Genomic DNA, 26,093 nt, shown 5'->3' with positions numbered 1-26,093 from the left:
TGTGCAGAAGGTTTTTAGTTTGATCAGGTCTCAGTATATTTTTGATGCTGCTTCAATTGCCTGGGGGGGTCCTCCTCATAAAATATTCCCTCAGGCAGATTTCTTCAAGAGTTTTCCCTGCACTTTCTTCTAGTATTTTTACAGTTTCATGGCATCCAGTTTCTTATAGGCTTCTTCAATGAGCATTAACATGTCCTTAATCTGGGAGGAATTAGGAAGAACATCCAAGTCCTTTAGAAGACTTGGTTTGGAATTAGTGTCAAAATTTCTTTTTGAAGTGTGGGTGCTTTGAGACTTTTCTGAGAAAGTTCTGGAGGAGAAAGTACACTCCTACTATGCATTTGAAGCACTTTAAGTGTCTTCTCTTCCTCTTCTACCTCACTTTCCGGAATTTCAATTTTGTTCTTTAGGCTCTGAATATCATTAGTCATCAATTCTGCAGTCTCTACCATTTTTTCTATTTCTTCCTGCAATAACACCAGACCTTCTTTCTTAGCTTGCTCCCGTGCCCTTTCCACACCCAGTAGACTTGACACAGGAGTTATATCCTTCAGCTTTTCAGGAGGGACATTCAGGGTTTCACAAAGTTGTAGCAATCTTTTTTTCAGGAAGTTGAGATGATACTGTATTTCTTCTTTTGCTCAACTACTATTACTTAAAATTGTTATTATTACTGATTCCATTATTGTTTGCAAATATTCTCTGCTACTTTTTGAAAGTGGTTGCCAGATTTTCCTTTTGTTGGGTGCTATCTTTATCTGTTTTAATATTAATATGCTTTGTCCTTCAGAAGACAGATGGTTTGGATGATTTTTATTTCTTTTTCCTGTGTTTCTAACCTTTTTCTCTGACAACTCTTCCTCATCATCAGTTTTTCTTTTTGAATTTCTTTTTAACTACTGAGACTTTTTCTTGGAAACATGTGGTTTACCAGGCATCTTGATCACTAGTTTCTCAGGAACCCTTCCGGGAGCCTCACTCAGGATAATTCGCGCCCAAACAATCCAATTAATTTTTTATTAAGTATATTTGACCATATATATCATAAGATAAAGTTATTGACCAAATTTATCTCTTAGATGTATATCAAATTCTAAATCCTAACACAAATTTAAAGTGTTTTCCCATCAAAAAGCATAACTTATGTGAACAATAAGATTTACACATCTTTAAACATTGTAACCTGTTCGTTTGTACCACTGTATCAACCTGAAATTTTAAAAAAATTTTTTTAAATTATTTTAATTATCTAGTTACTATTCATTGTGATCATCACACTCAGAACACACTCCATAAACAGAAGTCAGTACTAACTGTTTCATATGACTGTCCTCAGGGATTTCATGCCTGAAGAGTCAAAAGGAAGTAGATGTATTTATTTCATAGCATGAACTGTGAGAATAGGATTTTATCAAATCAATACCTTTTAATTCATATCTGTATACTGTTTTAAAAAGCTATCATTTGAGGGCGGTGCCTGTGGCTCAAAGGAGTAGAGCACCAGCCCCATATACCGGAGGTGGTGGGTTCAAACCCAGCCCCGGCCAAAAACAGCAAAAAAAAAATAAAAAAAGCTATCGTTTGATATACAAAAAAATTTATATATTTACCAATAAATATTTTCTTATGCCTGTGAAACTTTATGCCTGGTGTGAATGATTAGCCGAAATCCATCTAAAAACTTAAGTGATTATAACAAACTTTATAAAGATGCTTTAAGATTTAAATACACTACTACTCAATAAATCTCCTATTTGGTCAACCCAAATTTCTGATTCTATCCTGTTCACCATAACAAACCCCATTCTCAACATTTATATAAATCATTCTAGAAAGTAACAAATATTTAGAAATTCAATTTTTCTACAGTAGTTAATAGTTTAAAATACTAGCCTTTCAGATAAATTTAAAAGATATTGCAGAGCTAAAAGGTATTTTTAGACTGTAACTCAAAAGGAATACAAGCAAGTATAGTACATAATAACTGACACTCCCTTACCTGGCTACGCCAGCCGACAGCTCAGGTACTACCACCCTCCGGCTCCACGCTACAAGATCCCGCTCTGTGGCTATTTCACTCCGTGGTGCATTGCTGTGCATCTGCCGCACACCTTCAATTTGTCCACTACGCCTCAGGCCTACGTTTGGTGGTGAATGAACCTCGGAGGTAGAACTTACAGAGCCTAAGGGGAAAAGTTAGCATAGTAAGCTCTATTTATAGACCTTTATCCATTAGTTTAAACAGAAATTTACACTTACACATAAAAGTTCATATTGTGGTAAATAATTAAAAGTATGAAATCAGGAACTAAACCATAAGCAAAGTTCAACAAAAAGAAAACACAGTTACTCAGCCGATTAAGCAAGTCAATGAATCATGACCATGAATTATTAAGCCCCAAGGATATAAAATCATTGCTTTAACGAAATGCAAAGAATTTTTTAGGAAAACGTCGTAGGAAGCAAAAACAGATAAACTTTATAGTTCATGAAGTTTCCTTTAACTTTTAAAGTTTAATAATATACAATAAGGGTGATGAGATGTTCGAGAATGTGGCTTTGAGTTTCATGAAGTATTGAAAAGACAGATTTTTGAAAATGTTCTAATTTCTACCTGTTTAATATAAAAAAATCTAGATAACTATACATATTAAAAATTCATTAGCCGTAAGTTGAAATCTCCTATTATGAACGATTTTCTTGGGTCATTAAATATTCTACAAAACCTTGATTATTCTGATAGCATTATTCCTTTTATAGAAGTACTACAATTTATCTGATCACTTCTATACTGCAGGCAGTTTATGAAGAGTTTCAAATATTTTAATACTTCACTTAAAATAAAATCCCTGCTTACCTCTACTTATTCGGCTGGTGTTGCTGACGCCTGCTTCCCCAGAACGTCTCAGGTCTTGCTCCTGCTGCAGCCGTTGAATCATGCTGTCCAGCGGGCTCATCTCCTGGTTTGCTTGCTGACTTAAAACTTGGTTCAGTCCTATACAAAACAACACGAAATACTAGGGATACTTTAGTCACTATTTAAACCATTTTACTCTTCACTTATGAGTTCAGAATAATATAAATTTTGCTTGGGCAAAAGACCTAAAATGATCAATTGTAAATAATGGGAAGAGAAAAAAAAAAAAACCCTGCTCATCTTAATTTATTAAAAATGATGAAGAGGATCATGGCTAACTTTTACTAAATGTGCAACGTGACTCAGAAATCCATAATCTTTATGGTAACTCAGTTAGGTACACAGGCATGTATTCACTCCACCTTACAAGTAAGAAAAGCAAAGTAACTGTTCAAAGTCATACATCTAGTAAGTAGTAACCAAGATTTTCCACTTAGTTCCTAGTTTCTTTTCAAAAGAAAAACTCACTTCCTTTTAAGGACTTTACAGTTTCAATTATTCAACAAATTCTGAAGTGTCTACTCTGTATTAGGACCTATGCCAGGTACTGGGGCTCCAGTGGTGAGTAAGGAACATCGAGGTCCCTGCCTTTCAGGGAGCTGACATCCCAATGGAAGAAGTAAACGTATCACTGCAGATAAATGCAGAGGTGTTTAAAAGGTAGTGAGAAAGAACTACCCTTAGTGAGTGAGAGAAGTCAAAGAAGCTGGTCCTCTTTGAGAAGCAAGCATTTGGGCTGAGGCTTCAATTAGCCACACGAAGAGTTAAAGGAGCACATCTGACAGAAGGCAAAAGGTACAAAGTCTCTTAACTAGGGACGAACTTGCTGTATTTTCACCTTTCCTATTTTTCTATCATCAACTCCCACCTATACCAGTCATACAGAATCACTTGACTCTTCTACCCTAACCAAAAAATACCTTTTATCTTTGAAACTTTTGAACATGATGGCCCGACTTTAAAAATTAACATAAACTCTTATCCTTAAAGCATCAACTGAATGGCTATTTAGCAGCAATCATTTCTTCTGTAAAATCTTCCTAAACAACCTCTGAAAGAATTAGCTGCTATGGTCTCTCAGTTCCTTAAACAATCACATATCTTAGCATTTAGCCCAATACATAGCATAAAGGAAGCCAAATTAGCCCGTCAAAAGCATGAACTATTTTACCTTTATATTCTCTAAATCTAACACAATCTAGGAGGCGAGGCAGGGGATTGCTTGAGCTCCTAAGTTCAAGACCAGCCTGAGCAAGAGTGAGATCCCGTCTCTAAAAAATAGCCACGTGTGGTGGCGGGTGCCTGTAGTCCCAGCTACTTGGGAGGCTGAGGCAAGAGGATCACTTGAGCCCCGGAGTTTGAGGTTACTGTGAGCTATGACACCACAGCACTCTACCCAGGTGGACAAAGTGAGACTCTGACGGGAAAAAAAAAAAATGTTAACACAATGTTCAGCATGAAAAAATGTTCAACACCGCTGAAAAAATAATAAAAGGAAAAGTGTCATAAAATATGCAGAAAATATTACCACAACACAGTAGAGAAGGGAATAATTAATATCAAATGTGCAGCTATGTAAGAATTGACCAGGTCAGAATTTTAGGGTGGGCTTAAATTGAAAGAGAACGTATCAAGGATACTCTGAAATGAAGTAATAGTAAGAAAGATACAAAGAAAGGGTAATTACATGTATTAAATACAAAATACTATTTCATTTTTATAAAGACGACAAAAACTAAATACATAAAATAGACAAAATAACTTGTTCATGATCACAAAGCCAGAATGTGGTAAAAGCAGAGGTAAAGTTCCAATGTCCATAAAACACTTCTTTACTAGTTTGCTGCTGGAAAACCATGTCATCGCTGCAGATTGGCACAGTTCAAGTTTACAAGTGAGGAAGTGCATTGAAAGTCTAGCATCAATGTAATAAAACTACATTCAAGCCAATTTAATATTACAATAACCAAAATCTATTTTTACCTTCTTAACTCTAAGAGCTTTCTCAAGATAAATTTTATTACAGATCTAGATTTGCAAGTAAATACTATAATTAGTAATAATACTATAATTTTTAAGAGAGTATTTTTCTTTTTATATTAACTATTTTTATACTCCTTAAGTCTAAAATAATGACAGAAAGGATTTTTATTCAATTCTGTGAATTGGAACCTTGGGAGTCAATACGCAGCCTTATTATTGCTGTGGGTTCTTTTGTGGATACTAATAACAGGTATCTATTTTTAAGATCATACCTACTTTATACAGAAAAAAGAACAATAAAGAAGACTGAGAATGGGAGCTGAGGTTTGTGTCTCTGTGACTCCACGACACAATACTCTTACATTTCCTTTCTCCCGACTTCAAGGATTGGAATATCATAGGTATAAGGCAAAATAAGATTATTTATGAAAGCCTTTTACAAACTGTTAAATGGAGAAAGAAGGTAAAAATGTTAATATGTAAGTAGCACTGACTTTAACAGATTAGTCTTTTGCTTATTTCCCTATTCCCTGAAATGCCAGTCTGCATACCCATTTTGAGAGCTGAGTACAATTTGATACTTGCCAATTCTTCTCCAAAAGACATTTTCAGTCCTACAACAACTATTTCTCTACTAGGAAGACTTCTCCTATCTGAACACCTCGGTAGAATTCTTAAATACTACTTGTTCTCAGATGTGTGAGTTCATGCTATGTTCACGTACTGAGGGAGACACATTAGGCTTACATACTCCAGATATTCAAGTCTGCTAGATAGACTGCCCCACTTCTACAAGTGCAGCAGGGCCAATTCCTCTAATGCTTTTCCTAACCCTCCATTCAAAGCGAGCAGGTCTAATTCTGAGAGTAGCCCTTTTTTATCCAACCCTCTCATCTTCACTGCAATGTCATAACAAATCCTTTAAGACAAATAATACATGGGTTTGCTATAATGCAATGAGACTGATTTTTTTATGCTGTTTACAGAATCTAAATTCATTACTGAGAAATGCCTCATCACAAAATCTACTTAAAGATTCTATCTGTTATAAATGAGCCTAGAACTTAAAATATTTTCGTAAGTATTTTTCTAATCTAAAATATAACAGGAAGATTAATAATGACAGAAGTGGGTTAATCTTTTTTACAGAACCTCTCCATTATTTTTATTTAATAAATTAGTTCTACATTTTTTCTCAAAAAGGGGGAGAAAAGCAGACATGACGGCTCATGCCTACAATCCAGCACTTTGGGAGGCCAACGCTGGAAGATTACTTGAAGCCAGGAATTTGAGACCAGCCTGGGCAAAATAACCCAGGGAAACATTGTCTCTAAAAAAAAATACTCAAAAAATGAGTCATGGGTGGTGGCATACACCTGTAGTCCTAATTACATGGAAGACTAAAATGGGAGGATTGCTTGAGCCCGAGTTCCAACCTAGTTGACAAAGTGGCCTTTTAAAAATAAAAAGGAGAGGGGAAGAGAAGTCTGTAGACTTCATCTCCCTTTTACTCCCATTCAATTCTTCAACTAATTTGACTTTCGTAATCATTACACTTCACTAAACAGCTCAATCCTCTTCACCCCATCTTACTTCTTATAAACCTTTAAAAACATACTACTTCTTAAAACAATCTTCTATGTGAATAAGCTGTCTAGTCCTATCTCTCACAACATATTACTGCTCTCTTTAATACAACTTTGTTTATAACTGTGTTTATTAATCTGTCTAACCTACTCCACGAGACCAATAATCATGTTTGTTTCTCACTATGGAAAACCCAGGGCTCAGCAGATGTCAGGAGCATTAGAGGTTCTCAATGAACATCACAGAATGAACTTACTTGTCTCATACCAAACACTACCTTATTAGACCCTATACACCAAAATTATTGCTTTAAATCTCTAATGTTCCTTAATTACCTTAAAGACCTGAGTAAAACAATACTTCTACTTCTTTGCTTAAAATAATCAAAGACACATTTTTTTTTTAACTTGGCAATTTTATTCAGTGGGAAAGAAAAAATTTGGTTATCTCTGAAAATGAGCACCAACCTGAAGAAGTTACTCCCATCTGAGGGATGAGCTGCTCCTCCCTGCAGTTTTCGCGGCCAGGAACCAACCTCTGGTACCTTGACGGATGAGGGTTACCATCAACATCAACCAGAAAAGGGGGGGGCATGAGGTGAGGGGCTTGCTGCGTCTGCTCATCCAGTACGAAGTTGTTGGCGTCACGGATAAGTGGCCGATAATCACTATGAAAGAACATCTGATCTGCAATCTGTATAAAGAAATGTACATTAAAAACAGGAAAAAATAAAAATGTACAACATCTCCAATGAGAAACAAATATGGTAAAAACCTATAGCATCTGTAATGAGATATATTAATATACATTGTGGTATTAAGCAACAATTAAAAAATATTTCCTGCATTTAATTATAAACAAGCACTTGTATTTTCTACGTTCAATTTTATGATCAGAAAAGTGCATTTTTAAAATTTTCTCTGCAACAGGGATGAGACTACACATACTTAATAGTTCCCCTTTATCCACAATTGTACTTTCTGCAGTTTCAGGTACCCGCAGTCAACCAGTGTCTGAAAATATTAAATAAAAAATTCAGGAACTTGGCCGAGTGCCTGTAGCTCAGTGGTTAGGGCACTGGCCATAGGCACTGGAGCTGGTGGGTTCAAACCCAGCCAGGGCCTGCTAAACGACAATGACAACACTAACAAAAAATAGCTGGGCGTTGTGGCAGGTGGCTGTAGTCCCAGCTACTTGGGAGGCTGGGGCAAGAGAATCGCTTAAGCCCAAGAGTTTGAGGCTGCTGTGAGCTGTGAAGGCACAGCACTCTACCAAAGGCAACATAGTGAGACTTTGTCTCAAAAAAAAAAAAAAAAAAAGTTCAAGAACTAAGCAACTCAAGTTTTGAACTGTGAGCTGGACTGAAATCTCATACCATCCCACCTAGGACACAGATCATCCCTTTGTCCAGTATATCCACACTATCCGTGTACACTACATCCACCATGACTATATAGGAAAAATTATAGTGCCCGCAGGGTTTGGTACTATCTGTGCTTTCAAGCATTCACTGGGAGCCTTTGATACATCCTCTGTGGATAAGGGGGACTACTATGTAAAAAGATATTGTTAAAAATAAGTTATTCAAAATTCAATTTGAAATTAAATGGTAAAATCAAATCTGGGCATAAAGTAGTTAGCAGGACTTTTACTTTCATAGAACTACTATGCTTTATCTTAAATCCCTAGATCAGTGTGAACAGTGTATTAATGATATTTTTTAAAAGTTAAGATTTTCTAAGAGTTAAGAACTATTTTCTCTAAATTCTTTTTTTCTTTTTGAAACAAGTGTCTTACTATGTCGTACTATGGCATCACAGCTCACAGCAACCTCAAACTCTTGGGCTTAAGTGATTCTCTTGCCTCAGGTTCCAAAGTAGCTGGGACTACAGGCACCCGGTGCAATGTCCAGCTATTTTTTTTGTTGCAGTTGTCATTGTTGTTTAGCTGGCCTGGACTGGGTTCGAACCTGCCAGCCTTGTTGTATGTGGCTAGCACCCTAACCACTGAGCAATGAGCGCCGAGCCTATTTTTTCTAAATTTTTAAAGATAATATAAAATTATTATTACTATTTTTAGAGACAGAGTCTCACTTTGTCACCTCAGTAGCGTGCTGTGTCACAGCTCACAGCCCTTAGGCTTAAGGGATTCTATTGCCTCAGCCTTCCAAGTAGCTGGGACTACAGGAGCCCGCCACAATGCCCGGCTATTTTTATTTTTTTGTTATAGTTGTCATTGTTGTTTGGCAGGCCCAGGCTGGATTTGAACCCACTAGCTCTGGTGTATGTGGCTGGCGCCCCAGCCGCTGAGCTATAGGCACCGAGCCAGATAACATAAAATTATTAATATGAACTTCACACTGACACACATCTATAACTTCAAAATTTTATTAATTTAAATTTTCTTCCTTCAAAAAATTTTTATTTATTTATTTTTTGTGACAGAGTCTCACTTTGTCAGCCCCGGTAGAGTGCAATGGCATCATAGCTCAAGGTAACCTCAAACTCTTGGGCTCAAACTTTTTTCTTGCCTCAGCCTCCCAAGTAGCTGGGACTACAGACAACCACCACAATACCCAGTTATTTTTTAGTTGTCATTGTTTGGCAGGCTCGGGCAGGATTAGAACCCGCCAGGTCCACTGCATGTGACTGGCACCCCAGCCACTGAGTACAAGCACCAAGCCTAATTTAAAATTTCTTAAACTAAATGATAAACTATTCCATTTTTACTATCTTAACCTTTTATATGACTGCACTACAAATTAGCAATTTAATTCTTAAGTCTTTAATTGCTAGGTACAGTGACACCACCTGTAATTCTAGCAACGCAGGAGACTGAGATAGGAAGATTGCTTGAGGACAGGGGTCCAAAGCTAGCCTGGATAAACTAGCAAGACTCCATTTCAAAAATTAAAATAAAATAAAAGAGAGACAGAGAGAGACAGGTTAACATTAACTAGCTACCATTAATAGGTTATACAGTTTTGAGAACCACATGAAAGCCACAAGTTTATACTCTCAATAAATACATAGTATCTATATAAACAAAACATAATTTAAAAGAGCCATGCTATGGACATCTTTTATCCTCACCTTACATACCCCAAGTAAAGAACTCACAAAATTGCTCCATCAGGATAAGTAAAAAGTTATTCCTTCATATATATGTGTGTGTGTGTATGTGCATATATATATATATACACACATGTCTATTACAAAAACCATGCAATCTTCACCCTTCTTTCCAAAATGTTACATCTTTAAACTTCATGCTACACACAAAAACGCTGATCCTCGTTCACTCTCTCAGAAAGAGAGAGAGAGAGAGAAAAGAAAAGAAAAGAAAAGAAGAGAAAAGAAAAGAAAAGAAAAGAAAACTCTAAGCACCCATGGATTAAAATAATGACATTATATATATGTTCATCATACTATACCTTGTCATATTTGCTACTGGACCCAAAGCCAAAAATTAAAAGATGTCCATGAGAGTCTGTGCATGCAAAATGCTGACCATCAGGAGAGCATTTGCAGTCAAATACTGCACCATGTCCTTGGCCTTCAATCTGAAATATATTTAAATCAATAATAAAAAAAACTGCAATTGAAGCATAAAGAACCGGTCACTATTATTATTATATGATAAAAGATGTATAAGAATACATCCTAATGAAGCGAAGATTAAATATAACAAGCATAGTACAGTAATCAAATTTGTGGATATTTATGAAAATTGCCAGATTCGTAGCCTTGAAAAACAAAATACTCTATCCACAGACCAGACACAATTCAGAAAATACAAGAACACCAATCTCCCCCACCCATAAAACTCTGCTTCATGTTGTAAACCCAGATTTAAAATTTAATTGTCCCTTACATTCCGTCTATCTTCATTCAATCATACTCTTTCTCCAAACACTAGTGACGTAGCAACTGAGGAGGCTTTCTGGATAATACCTGGAAGTAGCCAGCGATCACTGCTCACCTGACTCTAAATTTTATTCTTTTTAGTTATAATTCCCTAGTGGTCTGACTCATCTTTTAAATGGTGAATTTCAAAGGTTAAAGAAAAGGTTTTCTTTACCTGATAATTGTTTTCTGTTTTCCAGTTCCGTTAATCCAGAACGAATGGGTTTCTCCCTGCAACCTGTCAATCAAACAGAGGTGGCCAATCACCACTCTGAATTTTTTGCTCTCAGTGATTCTTCAGACTATGTTCCAGTTGAAAACTTCTTTAGCAGTATTCTGAAAGAGGCAAAAATGCTACCCTATCTAAAGCACATCTAGGGGCTGAATTTTAGAAACAACTAAAATAGGGAGTTGACTCCCTAACAAATAACAACTAAGGATGATTTTCAACAAATGCAATTGGATGTCTGGATTAGCAGAATCGGAACACACACACATTATCAGGTAAGAAATACCTCCTTTCTGTTCCGGTATCCACTGATCTAGAACAAATTGAGTTTTATTTGTAATATCCCAGGAAATGCTTGAAAGAGAAAAGTGGTAATTTTCTTTCTTTGGTATTAAAAATCTGGCATAAGGATGAATGTATAGTTCACTAACTACAGAGTTGAGTTAAAATTCAGAAGAAGAACAGTTGATTCTCACAGGTTTGTACTTTGGTTGAAAGAGAAAAATATCACCACAAAAGGAAGGTTCTGACTAAGAAGTTAATAATATACCACAAATGGGACTGCCTCAAAAAAGAACCTAGTTTTCTTTGGCTTGAGGAAAGGAAGAAATGTGTATAATGGTGCTTATTAACGCACAATAACAGAAAAGAACAGCTTCTCTTTAAATAAATCACATTAAAGAAAACTAGTAAACTTAACTAATGTCTAATACACTCAAAAATTCCTCATAATGAAATCATAAAGAAGCAGGATTTGGCTATGAAGAAAGTTGCAGAATGATAAGATAGCTGAGGAAGCTAACTGATTCCAGCTCTACATTAAAACAATTCAAAACCAAGGAAGAATGGAACCTTTTCTCCCAATTAACATGAGGGCATTAGCAGCCATACAGCTGCCTAGGCCAAAAAGGGAAAGATTGTAAGTAGAAACATCAGGATTTAATTCTTTATTTTTCAATGTGTTCCTACTCACATAAAAACAGTTACATGAAGTATTATAAGTAACCACATGAACAAAGTTCACCACTAAATAAACTTTTACATTAAAAACTCAAAATTGAAATTGCCTCACTCATGTGTTAAGATGATTTATCTCGGTTCTTACAAAACTTCACAGAAGATAAAAGAAAAGAAAAAAACTATTTTATAAATCCACTCTAATACCTGTTTTCAGAACTGTAATACTACTGTAGTCTAAGATCATGATTTAAGTATACAGACACACAGAGAAGGGACTTGACAAGAGGTCCGACTCAGCAATGACAAAGGGGATCGGCGTAGCACTCCTGTACAGGGTAGCACAAGGATAAGCAAAGCGTCCTTCCTGTGAGGTTTAAGCAATCTTCTTCTAAACACCTTTTTTCTTTTTAGGGAGGAGGGGGAACAAACAAATCCTATACTCATAATATTTACCAATGTTGCCATATTTACAGTTAGTAGATCTCTGAAAGAATCATTTAGGAGAGTTGAAACTTATAAAACTCTAAAACAGCAAAGAAAAAATAGCAATCATATTTAAAATCACTGTGCCATACGTGTGTATAACAATTCCATTGTCAATATGGCAAGAAGGCATCAATTTTCTTGTTATAAGGCATTGGTTTAACACCAAGTGGCTTTTAGATGGAGGGCATAAAAGTACATTTTGATCCTATCAGAAAAAAGGAAAAATTTATTATTTGGACAAACTAATGTTCATTAAAGGCATCTGGGGCTTCATAAAGAATCTTTAAGTAGATTTAAAAGAATTTGTTTCTAACCTTACTAAGTAAAAAACCACATTTATCATTAACAAGCTCCTCAGACAATAAAAACCCATACTTACAAAATGCCAACTAGGCTTTCCAAACGGCTCATGATACAAAATAGGAAACAATTTTACTTTCCCTATATAACTAAAAATACCCTAGTCTTAAAAAACAAAAGAAAAAAAAAATGTCCTCTCTGCCCTATGAAAGGTGTATGACTCTGACATAATATTAAATGTACAGCAACAGCAAGAAAATGAGTCAACATAAAATTTAATACAGCTTATAGCTTACGCTAGCACTTAACTGCATGTTGTAGTAAAATAATTAGAAAACAGAGTAAAATTAGTAAGAAATAAATTTTCAAAATAAGTGCATTCTATGTGAACTATTTCTCTAATAAAATCAAGTATACTTCCTGTATATTAGTTGGGACATAAGTAAAGACCACATAATAAAATTCATATACTTTAAATGACAAAAAGAATAGCTGAGATAATCCATGGCTAGCATATGTTAACAACAGCAAAAACTTAAAAAGAATTCAGCAATTGTGATAAAGGATTTTTTAAAGCAGGAATGAGAAGATCAAATATGTTAAAATAATGACTTCCTAACTAGAAAATTCTTATATTGACTAAAGAATTCTAGAAATATTATCAAAAAAGGAGTGGTATAAACTTGTTAGTTTAGAAATGTATACTGAACTTAAAAAAAATTAAGTTACTACAAAAATGTATGAGGTGGGCGGCGCCTGTGGCTCAGCGGGTAGGGCGCCGGTCCCATATGCCGGAGGTGGCGGGTTCAAACCCAGCCCCGGCCAAAAAAAAAAAAAAAAAAAATGTATGAGGTAAAAGCTTTAATAATGATAGGATTATTAATTATATTGAAAGCATTCTAAGAGAGGGCACTATACCTAACTCCTAGCATAATGTTTGTGAAATTGAAAGATGAATACTTAACGGATAGAGGAAAGAGGTCTAAGACCTCCAAGAGTAATGCGCAAATCACCTCAATTGTCTATGGAATAACAGAGAAATTTTAAACGATAGCTCAAGTCCTACCTACTTGTAAAATCCTGTCATCTGATATTCAGGAAGGTTTGTTGAAAAATCTAGACAGATCTGGAAATAAAGTATATTAAAAGCACTAGAAATGCAGACTCCAGGGTCTAAATTATATTAATCACAAAAAATTATATATAGCTGATAAGAGATGCACTTCTAAAAGACCTTATCTCAAAGTAGGAAAGTTAAAGATAAGGCTGTATTCTGTAAACGGGAACATATTTTTTGTATTAATCAATTATTAAAAATATACTACTGATTAAAAGAGAGCATCTAACCTAGAAAATACTCCAACATTTTAATGCATCTTTTAAAATACCCTAATAATTTTATGAGGTAGACTCATATACCAAGAATCAAACAGCTGAGAAATAGCGTTTATACTAAGAATTACATGTAGAAAGTCCTTTATGTATAAAGAACCTTTAGATTAGAGTTTACTGACATGGGGGAAAATACACTTAATTAAGAATGTACACTAAATATTGAGAAAAAGACTCACACATATGTTTAAAATATGCTTTGGCTATCTTCTAATCAATACTATATTCACTATACAAATGAAGACTGCATCTTAAAAGAAACAATCCACATTCTAGAAATCCAGAATAAATAACTAGGAAAAACTGTAGGACTGCTACTGAATCTTTTTTTTTAATTGAAAATTCTTTAACTTAAGGTATTATTACGTATGAACTGAGGTTAGCCATTTAAAATAACTGGCAACAAAATGACATTACTATTCCTGGCTTGACAAAAAGCAGTGGATCAAATTACTACATAAAACGAAGGCAATCTGTTACATAAAAGTGATTTTGAAAAATCTGAAAATCTTCAGATTTCCATGAAAAGAAAAATATTACCAAAATAAATAACTCATTTTCAAATTTAAGCACTTGGTTTATCCATCCTGATTTCTTTCTTTTCTTTTCTTTTTTTTTTTTTTTTGAGACAGAGTCTCACTCTGTGCTTTGGGTAGAGTGCCTTGACATCACAGCTCACAGCAACCTCAAAGTCTTGGGCTTAAGGGATTCTCTTGCCTCAGCCTCCCAAGTAGCTGGGACTCCAGGCACCCGTCACAAGGGGTGGGGTTGCAGCTATTTTTTTTGTTGCAGTTGTCAGTATTGTTTAGCAAGCCGGGTTGGGTTCGAACCCGCCAGCCTTGCTGTATGTGGCCAGCACCCTAACCACTGAGCAATGGGCACCAAGCCATCCATACTGATTTCTTTTTTTTTTTTTTTTCTTTTTTTGTAGAGACAGAGTTTCACTTTATTGCCCTCAGTTGAGTGCCATGGCGTCACACAGCTCACAGCAACCTCCAACTCCTGGGCTTAGGCGATTCTCCTGCCTCAGCCTCCCTAGTAGCTGGGACTACAGGCGCCCGCCACAACGCCCGGCTATTTTTTTGTTGCAGTTTGGCTGGGGCTGGGTTTGAACCCGCCACCCTAGGTATATGGGGCTGGCGCCCTGCTCACTGAGCCACAGGCACCGCCCCATACTGATTTCTTAGGACAGTAATACTTTAAACTTGCTTATTCCCCTTTGGTCTCTCTGACACAGCATTTGCATTGGGTCTTGCTGATACACTCTCTAGGAGTAGTGATCTCTTTTCCTTCTGCTAAATATGAATATTTCTCTAAGTTTACTTCTAACCTCTCTACCCTGCCCTCTGTCTCCATGAGGACTCAAGCTTCATTCTATATGAAATACTTCAACATTGTTTCCTCTCTCCTCCTACGCCCTGTAAGTATTTTATCTCTAGTATTCTGGATGGCCATTTCCACAAAAGTAGTCCAAGAAAATAAATACGGATATAAATTAACTTAAAAAAAAAAAAAACAAACAAACAGTTCTTCTGCATGGCATCCATACATTCATTAATAACACTGGTGTCCAGGTCACCCAGACACAACATCCCAAACATACTAAATCTTTCCTCCCTGTCACTCCCCAGCCCCAATCCCTCCATCAGTCATAAACCACCAAGTCTTACGTATCATTTTTTCTTCACAAATTCCCTACTACCTACTCTTACAATTTTTCATTATGACTTCACTAAGAAAAGCAGTTCTCCTTACACTGATCCTATTTCAGATATGAAATAATACTACTGGCAACCAAACTATTTTTCTCTTAGATTCTAGACTATCCCATAATCAACCCAACTCTCTCTAGGTTCACATTTTTATGCTTATGAAATCATTTGAGGCAATCAAAAATCCATGTCAATTTATGCTTTTTGTCTTATCATCCATTATTTCTAAAATCTATTCCAAACAAACTTTCTAAATTACTCCACGAACAGGTCTTAACATTTACTTTATTGCTTATAATGGTCCTCTTACTTATAAAATTCATTCTCTTTCTTAATGTCTCAATTTCTATATATCTTTTAAGGCATACTAATTCCTATTCTTCCTCTTCAACAGAATCTTCTCTGATCATCCACCCTAAAGTGAACACTACACTTTATATATAGTAACTGTTTGCTTTTGTTATGCTATCACTTGGAAACTATTATCAATATTTATCTCTTAAGATATATATATATCTCCCCAACTTAACTACAAATTGGCTAAAACCAAGCACCATGTCCTATTCTTCCAGCAGTCCTTAAAATTTGGGCTTAATACAATATAAACAAATATTTGCTAATCAAAATATCTTAATCTGCATGTTCACATTCTGTATATTTTCAAATGCTCTTCCCTTTTAATCATCAAATCTCAAAACCCCTTGTGACTGTGGGTCATGTACTGTGTCAAATAATTACTACATAAAAGTAATTCACCAAATAATAGTAGGATAAGCTGGAGAGACAAATTCATACTCATGGCAACCAATTTTAAGATATGTCTTTGGTACCAAGATAGACAAAAAAAAAAAAGAGACAGACTCTAAAGAACTCCAGAACCTGAAAGAAAGTGACATTAACTGAAGTTTATGACCAGAAGATTGAAGGTAATTCCTTACCCAAAGAAGATGAAACAAGGACTGGAAGTATCAGAGTCCTTTTAACACAGAGAGTATAGATCTATGACATTATCTTGTTAGATGATGATAGACTGATAGAGAGAGAGAGAGAAAAAGAGGAACTCTTGAAATCCTGATTCGTAAGTGATAATACAATATGAGCTATACCTATTTTTGGCTTCTCTTTCTCCCATTTCCTAGATACACACAGCCATGATGCTCCAATTCTATAGGTCACACTGAGAACATATTAATATCAGAAGGAGTATGCATGTTTAAAAATTCTAAGTGGTAGATTGGCAGTCTCTGCTCATTTGGAACGTTGCAAGGAGAAATATATTGTTCTGGATTAGTGGACACTGGAACTTTAAAAAAAATCTCTTAAGTAAAAGAAAGGTTAAGAGAACAATTATAAAAATAAGAAAAACTTTAAATAAAAACTGTTATCTGAAATTTAAACATGAAACAACAGAAGTGAAGCAAAAATCAAATTCAGTGAAACTGTTTTCCAGCAAGAGACTTATACTCTGCAACTGAAATCAAAACCACATAAAGAGGGCAACAAACTACAGCTTTGAATAACATGACAGAAATAGAGAGACAGACAGACAAACACAGCTAGGGCTATAGAGAAGAAAATAATAAGAGATAAAGCAAAAAGTGTCAGAGATATGAAGAAAGCTGTACATGAAACACTGGGGTCTATAAATCCCACTCTTAACATCTTTTATTTACTATTTATTATTCAAATAGTATTAAGAAATGGGAAAGTCTCATTTTTTAAATTAATATTCATGTAGTTAAACTTGTAGTTAAAACTTAGCTATACTGAGATAATTTAATGGAAAAAAAGGGCCAAAAACAACTTTACATTGAGGAACATTTAAGGTTACCGTAAACTTCTAAACTTGCCTACCTTTTTCAGGGAATGGGAATATTACAAGGCCCTCAACATCATTCCAGAGGGTTTGCACACATTTTCAAGTTATTTCTGGGAATAATTTAACCATTGTTTAGCACCTAATTGGAGTATGGAACTTTTTAAAGCTTAGAGTAACTCTCCTCAAAACAAAGCTACACTGATGTTTATTTCCTGTCAATGACAGACTTAGTAAGCGCTTGCTAAGTTATACGCAACTAGTTTGGAACATTTTTAATATTAACTACATATTTCAATAAACTGTCCAAATGCATACTACTTGTCACCTGAATATTATAAAGTTATGTAAAAAACTGTTCAGCTGAAACATAGCGAAACAACTGATATGGTTTTTAGAAGAATGAAGATCAATACTTAAAGCCTAGAATATAAGATTTTTTTTTAAAGAATAAAGTTATCTTATGTTTATGATTTTCTCTACAATGTTTTCCCTAGCTTCCTCCTCTCATTCATTTAAAATTTAAAAAAAGGAAAAAAAACACCATAAAGTTTTTTCTAATAGATGCTTCTTAACGGTTTTATTCTTAGTTACAGATGAGAAAACAAAGTGGAGGGAGAGTAAAGGGACTGTCTCATCCACATCATGCTCCACCATGGTGGCCTCTGTTAAAACATCACCTTACTTGTTAGACTCTTCAAAGTAACAAAAATTAACTCAACACCCACTCCCTAATTGCTTTTATTATTCAGATCTCTTAATTAAGATGAAAGCTACCAATAAAAAAGAATAATTCCATAAGTTTCTCTGGAGAATACCACTTGCAAACTGAGAATCCATTTATAAGTTTTTGGAATAAAGTAAATTAGGGGATTATTTAAACATAAAAGAAACTTTCTATTTTTTGCCTCAATTCCCAAATTCAAACATTTGATTTGGTTACAATTTAGATAGTTTTAAGATAAAGTATAAGAAATTTTAAAAAGTACAATTTATGTTGCATTAGATATATAAAAACATTATTTTAGCAATGATTATGACTACTAGTGCAATATTCAAATATTAAAGTCTCATAATAAGCTATTTAAAATAATAAAATGTAAATTTAATATTAAATAGGCACTTAAAAGGCTTTGTAATGATAGAATTTTTGACTATGTCTAAAATTTCAAAAGAAGAATTTTAATTTTCACAACAGGTAAGAAAATGGTGATAAAATGCTGATTAAGACAAAATACTAAATTAAATGTTACATGATCATCTTTTGCAAAAGTACTATGAATTTCAAATGGCACCATTAACTTATTTTTAAAACAGGGACCATATGTATTAAAGCAGTATTCTCAAAATACTATATTTGCCAAAAACCTGTATTTGAAAAAAATTTGTATTAAACTTTTTGTTCTTTTTAAGTACTTTACATTTCTTATTTTCTGATTATAGGCAGAATGGCAAATCTGCATATTTTGTAAGCATTCACATGAAATATTACTTGGTCTTAATAATACTTAATCTAAACTTTCATCATTTCTAGTTAAATGAAGTATTACACTAGAATTATTTATCTTTAACTCCTTCAAGGCACACTAAACTCTCCGTACGGTGCTCAAAAAAAAATGTTTACTAGTCCAGGAGTGGTGGCTCACGCCTGTAATCTTAGCACTTAGACGGCCTAGGCAGGAGCATAGCTTGAGGCCAGGAGTTCAAGAGCAAGAGTGAGATCCTGTCTCTACAAAAAGTAGAAAAATCAGCTGGGCACGGTGACACACACCTGTAGTCCCACTTACTCGAGAGGCTGAGGTAAGAGGATCCCTTGAGCCCAGGAGTTCAAGGCTGCAGTGAGCTATGATAGCATCACTGCCCTCTACCCAGGGCAACGGACTGAGACACTATCTCAAAAAATAATAACTGTAATTTAATAATAATGTACTCAATAAAACTGGTGAATACTACTACAGTTTAATGTCAGGGACTGAATTTGTGCAAAACAAGTTTTAGGGTATTTTAGTAACTCGAAAACTTATTAATTATTACACAAAGCCAAACAGCTGTAACTGTAGCCAAATGTCAACTTTCATGAAAACAAACAGTGAGAATAGAAGCCCTCCTTCAAACTGTTTATCTTTTATTTCCTTAATAGCAATGTTGGATATGTTATCTTCCATCTGCCCATAAATAAAACAAGCAATGAAATGAACAAAAGAGTGAAGAATAAAAAGAAATGAGGCACTTAGATAACTTACAAATTAAGGGACAGAGGGGGGAAAAAAATCGTCAAGTTAAAGAGTAAGTTTCTCGAACGATCCACTCAGAGTTAGTATCATTATGAAAACATTTTTCCTAGGTATATCACTAACTGGGTATAGTTGGGAGGTTAGTTATGCAATGACATTGAGAAAAGCTCAAAACACCGACCATAACTCTATCAGAAAATATTAGCAAAAGACAGAAAACATGGGTTTAAGCTCCAAGTGTCATATAATCTGTATAATCCTAAGTAAACCTGGGCAAAGCACTTCATCTATGTAATACACAGTTTCACTATTTATAAAACCAGGAGCAAAATCTACCCTAATTCTATTACAAGGTTTTCATAAGACCCAAATGATGTAAACTGTATGGAAGTATTCTGAAAAACTATTAAAAATCACACAAAAAATTAAAGGGAATATCTTTATCTTTTAAGATAAAAATAGCTTATTTTGCCTTTTTTTTTTTTTGCAGTTTATGGCCGGGGCTGGGTTTGAACGCGCCACCTCCGGCATATGGGGTCAGCGCCCTACTCCTTTGAGCCACAGGCACCGCCTTATTTTGCTTTTTTAAAAAATGTAGGATATATATTTTGTCCTTTTAAAATTTTTTGTTTTTTTTTTTTTTGGTATAGTATGGAATTCTATGTATACTATCCAATTCTGCTTATTACAGACATTTGTTTCTTCTGTCATTTAGTTCTTCTTTCTCAACCACAGAAAGAACAGGGAAAGACATCCTCATCTAAAAGGTATTAAACAATAAGTGATTTTTAAGGCAGTAATGTAACTAATCCTTTCATTATCATGGCTGACTTCTACCCCTAACTAGTTACGTCACTAATTTGTCATGGTCTAAGAGCAAATCGCTGAAATCTCAAGGTGCTGCAATTTTTATCTCTACTGAAAAGGTGCAACATTAGTGTGACCAACTTACCTGACAAGGAAAGTTCACCTTCATAACTGAAGGGTGCAAGCAACATTTAATCATGAGAGAAGTTTCCCTCCAGTCTACCAATACAATCAGACCCTTTGAAAATTTCAAAGTACTAAATAGTACTAAATAAAGCCCATAAATTGTTTTCTTTTGAAGCTATAAATACAAATTGAGAATTTCTTTATTCTACAGAAATATTCCAAAAAGGAGCAAACCAGAAATACAAGAAAATAAAAAGAAATAAAAAGAAAAAATTCTTTACCTTCATATTTATGATTTAAAAAAACGTCTCCCTTGCACCATCACAAAGGAATTCCGTTAATTACTAAGAATTATGCACCAAATAATTAATACTGTTTTCTAGCAAACTGAGATTTTAGGAACCTTATTTATCACCTTATCTATACATACCCCCCTCAAGGCATAGCCATTAAAGACAGTGAAAAGTTATTTCCTTCACAGAAAATACTTTCCTCTTATCTTCTGCTTCCTTATTACATAGGAATAAACTTTACTCTGATTATCAATTAAGTATACTATCATTTTTGTGTTATTTTTTTCACAAACTATTATATTTTAAAAGTCACTGTTTTGTGAAATAATTTGTTTTACAAAATAATTCTGATCACACACAAATTATATTGTTTTATGAATTACTACTAAAAGTTTCTACAGTTGACATTTTTTTTAATCTAAACATGCTGAACTAGTGGAAACATACACACATACAGGTTTCTCCCCCGCCCCCTTCTTTGTTTAAAGGTACTTCTAACATACAGAAAGCAGCTTTTATTAAAATGTGACTATGTAATGTGTAGTATTTAAAGAGCCCTTTATACTTCACACAGTGGTTAGAAAGGAGCAGAAACAAAAACTGTATGTGAGATATAACCACTGTAATTCAAATGCTCAGCAAAATATGATAAAATCTACTAAGAAACAATTTTAGAAAGAAAGGGGCATAAACTCAAATACAGTATTTAATATACTACAAATTGATCAAAGCAAGAAATAGCTGATCCTTTGGCTTTAATTTTAAAATCAGTGTACTTGGGGTGGCACCTGTGGCTCAGTGGGTGGGGCACAGGCCCTATATACCCAGGTGGCGGGTTCAAAACCAGCCCCAGCCAAACTGCAACAAAAAATAGCCAGGTGTTGTAGCAGGCGCCTGTAGTCCCAGCTCGGGAGGCTGAGGCAAGAGACTCGCCTAAGCACAGGAGTTGGAGGTTGCTATAAGCTGTGTGATGCCACAGCACTCTACCAGGGCGATAAAGTGAAAAAAAAAAAAAAAAAAAATCCGTGTACTTGAATCAAATTCTGTTGCACTAAAATTATTAATAAAGTACCATAACACAGGGTAAATATTTATTTCTAATTTCTTCACATGGTTTCCCAAACATTTTTGCTTCTCCAGACCGTATCTTCATACTTATAAATGTCTGCTCAAAGTTTCACTGCTAAAATAAAACTAATCCAGCTATGACAACATATAGGCATTGTAATATGCATAATTTTCTTTTAAGTTTAGTTTAGCATCTTAATAAAGACATGGAATAAATACTTCCACATTGGTGGAAATTTAAAGTCAAATAATGAGAATGAACCAATTTTTAAATGGATTTCCTTTGTGATAGGCAGAGTACCTTTGTCAAAAAGCCCCCAAATACTTAATAGCTATAAAATGAAGAACACTGATAATTACCATATTGAAATAAGATCGAATTTTGACTCCTCGTGCCAGATCCCACACTATCACGTTTCCATCATGACCAGCAGAGAAGAGAACTCTAGGATCAAATGGGTGTGGCTCAAGAACAAACACCTCATCTTCATGACCCTGAAATATTTTTGAAGTGTTAAAGTATTAAAAGCATTAAAAAAGAAAGAGAAAACAGAACACAACTCCAGCATAGCACCACTTCTAGAAATAAAAGTTTGAAGAATTATTCAATTGTCAAAAATCTTCAAATTTGTCAATATATAATTAATAATGAAACTGAGCTACTATCACTCACTGCCCAGGGCTTTGCTATCTGTTAGTGAGACGTATAGAAACTATTAATGGATCTGTACGTTATCAGAGAACAGCAAGCACCTGCAATGTATTTCCCAAGCCAAAACTGTTTAATTGCATTTTTACATGATTCCCAATCTCCTCCAAAGCCTTATTACCCTAGCAAACTAGAGTTTCTAGCTAACATAAAAAACTTTATTCCTCAATGAAAGCATTCCATTCTACAGTCAGCTTCAGTTATATCAAAGAAACGAGTCTTTTTTTTCTCACCATCAGGACATGAATGAGTTGGCCCGTGTAAGAATTCCAAACTTTCAGAGTCATGTTATTAACTGCAGTTATAACTGTGTTGTCATGTCGATCCCAAGCTACCATAGTGACTTTCATTTTTGTGATTTTATCTTCTATTCCTTGAAGGTTTTGGCTGAAAGCGAGGAAGGCAATATTTGTTTATACACTGATATTGCTAAAATACTGGTATGACAAAAACCAAAATGTATTTTAATGTATATTTACCTTCATTAATACAGACAACAATTCTTTACAAGTAATTGAGAACAGTGTGAATCAACACAGAATGATAGCAAAAATCACCGCACTGACTAGGATCCCCAGGATTCTAGCACTCCTAAGCCATTAGCGACAGATAATCTTGGGTAAATTATCACTGCTGTTAACCCTCTCCAGATCCAGAACTGTATACCACAGTGCCCATTCTCCACTTTGACTGTCACTGTCATACCCTGCTGACTGTCCTGTTCTCCCATGCATCTGAGATGACCACACCCAAAAACAGGTAGAGAAAAATGATAAAATATTGAAGTAACAACTACAACATGTAATACCTTAGATGGAGAAAACCACTGTGAATATATCATTGTCCCTTTGTCATAGATTAATTATAGTATGTTCTGGTTTCTGAAGAAAATATTAAATGTTACAACTATTTTTACAGAACTTATTATCATACCCTTTATAAAATTAACTAAGAAGTCTTCTCATACATGGCAATGAATCATTTCATAAAAATCAAAACCACTCATCAATAATAGCACCTCTAGTTAGTATAGAAAAGTAGTAATTTTAACATGGTATATGATTCTATAGGCTCAGTTGATAGTAATTTATATGTGTATTTCAAATTTGATCTCTTACCCTGCTGGACGAGTAGCCATATCCAACAATATGCTCTTCCATTCTCTTCGTTTAAATTGCCAAATGCGTGCTGTCCCATCACGACTCCCACTTACAAATCTATATAAAAAGGAGTCCAATTCCCCAAAGAAAAATCACACACGCTTTACCAGAAGGTACTTTCCCCAGAGTTTTGTTTTAAAAACATAGCATTCATCTTTAATTACATAGCATTCCAATACAACAAAGCATTTTCTCAGTCTCTATAAAGAACTAAAATTATGGGCTTTTAAATTTTTATTATCAAATGTTTTACAGTTCATGGCTAGGTCTCAAAAGTAACATTAGAAAGTAATTCAAGGTCACGATTTACTACACTGTATACAAATAGAATTGGTATTTGCCAATGGAAAAATCTTCAATTTTCCTTTCAAAATTGAAGAACCTGACTTATTCTACTCATAGTACCTAGAAATAGCTTTCTTTCCTTTTACAATAAGAACACAGGAAAATTGACATACTATCATCTTTTGTCATAAACAAGTCTGTCTCAAATACGTGATGTATTTTCAATCTCTAACAAAAGTTTCTCTACCCTTTGACACATATAGGGACTATTGATAAAAGGTATTAAAATTATGAAAAGTGCTCAAATATACTAACGTTATTATAAATACAATATAAAGACATACTTTTATTTTATTTTATTTCTGCTGTTTTTGGACGGGGCTGGGTTTGAACCCACCACTTCTGGCATATGGGGCTGGCGCCCTACTCCTTTGAGCCACAGGCGCCGCCCAAGACATTCCTTTATATACATGTGAAAGCTATACTCACTTGTAAGTATTACCTGGGTCAAGATCTTTATTTTAGGTAATTATTTCCTATTCAACCCTAAGTAAAATCAGACTATTAAGAACTGCCTTTATTTCATAATTTTAAAATCAGAATTAGACAAATAAATGTTTTACCTGTTACTAGTGTTGGAAAACTGGATACTGTCAACTTTGTCCTATATATAAATAGATAAACAAAAAGGTGCTGAATATAAACTGTTAGACTCCATTCCAATTATATACATCTAATTCCTTTCACCAATACTTACAGTATGAAACTCCAATTCCGATATTTTCTCTGGCTGACCTGATCCAAAAAAATAAACCCTAATTATGTGATCTGTGCTTCCTGTGGCCAAAAACATTCCACCTATGAAGAACAACAGCAAACATGTGTAAAACTTCAAAATCTCTGAGAATTAGATAAATAAAATGCAAGCAAAATTATAATGCATAATGAAGTATAATATTTTGCTCTAAAAACACTCCATGTTTATATATATCTAAATATGTATCTCACAGGAATTTAAAAGTTTACTAAGGTAGTTTGACTAGGTTTTTAATATTTACAGAAGTAAACCTTCGCTCTAAAACTTTCACTAAATGATTACATAATGTTACTGGGTAATGGCTTGGCTCCTGTAGCTCAGCGGCTAAGGCACCAGCCACATACATCAGAGCTGGTGGGTTCAAAACCAACCCAGACCCGACAAACAACAATGACAACTACAATCAAAAAATAGAAGGGCGTTGTGGTGGGCGCCTGTACTCCCAGCTACTTGGGAGGCTGAGGCAAGAGAATCACTTAAGCCAAAGAGCTGGAGGTTGCTGTAAGCTGTGATGCCACAGCACTCTACCAAGGGTAACACAGTAAGACTCTGTCTCAAAATAAAAAAAAAGTTACTGAGTAAAAATTATCAGTCATCTTCACTAGAAAATATGTCTCTAACCTCTAACTCTGCTCAAATCCCTACTTGTCCTATGTCCCATGTGTCCAAGTCACATCAAAATGTTAAGGCTCAACTCCATCCGTTGTAAAGGCCTTTACAAACTTTGCAGTCTAATGAGCCTGCTCTCCCCTGAACTCAACTAAGACTTTGTCTTGTAGCACATACATTCTACTTTGCGTTACAGCTGTAAGTATATGTAATTTACTCCTTTCGTGACAGCAACCCTCTTCCATGATGTTTAAAACAGTGTTTGTATACAATAAAATATTTAAGTATTTTTGCTAAATGATCTACCGACTGAACCCTTAAAAAAAAAAAATCAAATTATCTCTGAAAGAGAAGCATAACTTCAGAGCACTTTCAATACATGAATAGTGCCTATATTTGTGTTATTACTAGAAGGAACACTAAATTCATGGCAGCAGCACTGAAAATCTAGAAGTTAAAATATGAAAATTTTGAATATTAATAAATACAACAAAAACAGACGACTCATTTCACTATCCCTTATCTCAGGTTATGCTGCTATTCATAATTATAAAATAAAAAGACAAAGTAAAACAGAAAATAAAAGTGAATGGAACAGGTATTAGGAATATTACATACTGAATATATTACTGTTTCTTTAATGATCTTATCAATGCACTTCAAAGATCCAGATAATTTAAATTAAAAAACCCTAACAT

General features: G+C 34.6%; 1 protein-coding gene and 1 pseudogene across 2 annotated transcripts in view; both read right to left on the bottom strand.

Moving 5' to 3' along the window:
* The window catches only part of PHIP (pleckstrin homology domain interacting protein), a 150,420-nt gene that overhangs the window by 61,966 nt on the left and 62,361 nt on the right, over positions 1–26,093 (bottom strand). For both annotated transcript variants that reach the window (XM_053601655.1, XM_053601654.1), the window contains exons 11-19: positions 24,727–24,827; positions 24,593–24,633; positions 23,643–23,741; positions 22,758–22,911; positions 22,176–22,310; positions 9,921–10,049; positions 6,955–7,180; positions 2,858–2,995; positions 2,000–2,183 (exon numbers count right to left, since the gene is read on the bottom strand). In XM_053601655.1, coding sequence (XP_053457630.1) covers positions 2,000–2,183; positions 2,858–2,995; positions 6,955–7,180; positions 9,921–10,049; positions 22,176–22,310; positions 22,758–22,911; positions 23,643–23,741; positions 24,593–24,633; positions 24,727–24,827 — 1,207 coding nt within the window. The remainder of the gene's footprint in view (positions 1–1,999; positions 2,184–2,857; positions 2,996–6,954; positions 7,181–9,920; positions 10,050–22,175; positions 22,311–22,757; positions 22,912–23,642; positions 23,742–24,592; positions 24,634–24,726; positions 24,828–26,093) is intronic.
* On the bottom strand, positions 116–1,024 carry LOC128593568 (centromere protein Q-like; annotated as a pseudogene).

Source organism: Nycticebus coucang, chromosome 9 (genome assembly GCF_027406575.1).
Source record: "Nycticebus coucang isolate mNycCou1 chromosome 9, mNycCou1.pri, whole genome shotgun sequence".
NCBI lineage: Eukaryota > Metazoa > Chordata > Mammalia > Primates > Lorisidae > Nycticebus > Nycticebus coucang.
The sequence above is the reverse complement of the archived record's forward strand: the minus strand, read 5'-3'. Positions and strand labels throughout refer to the sequence as shown.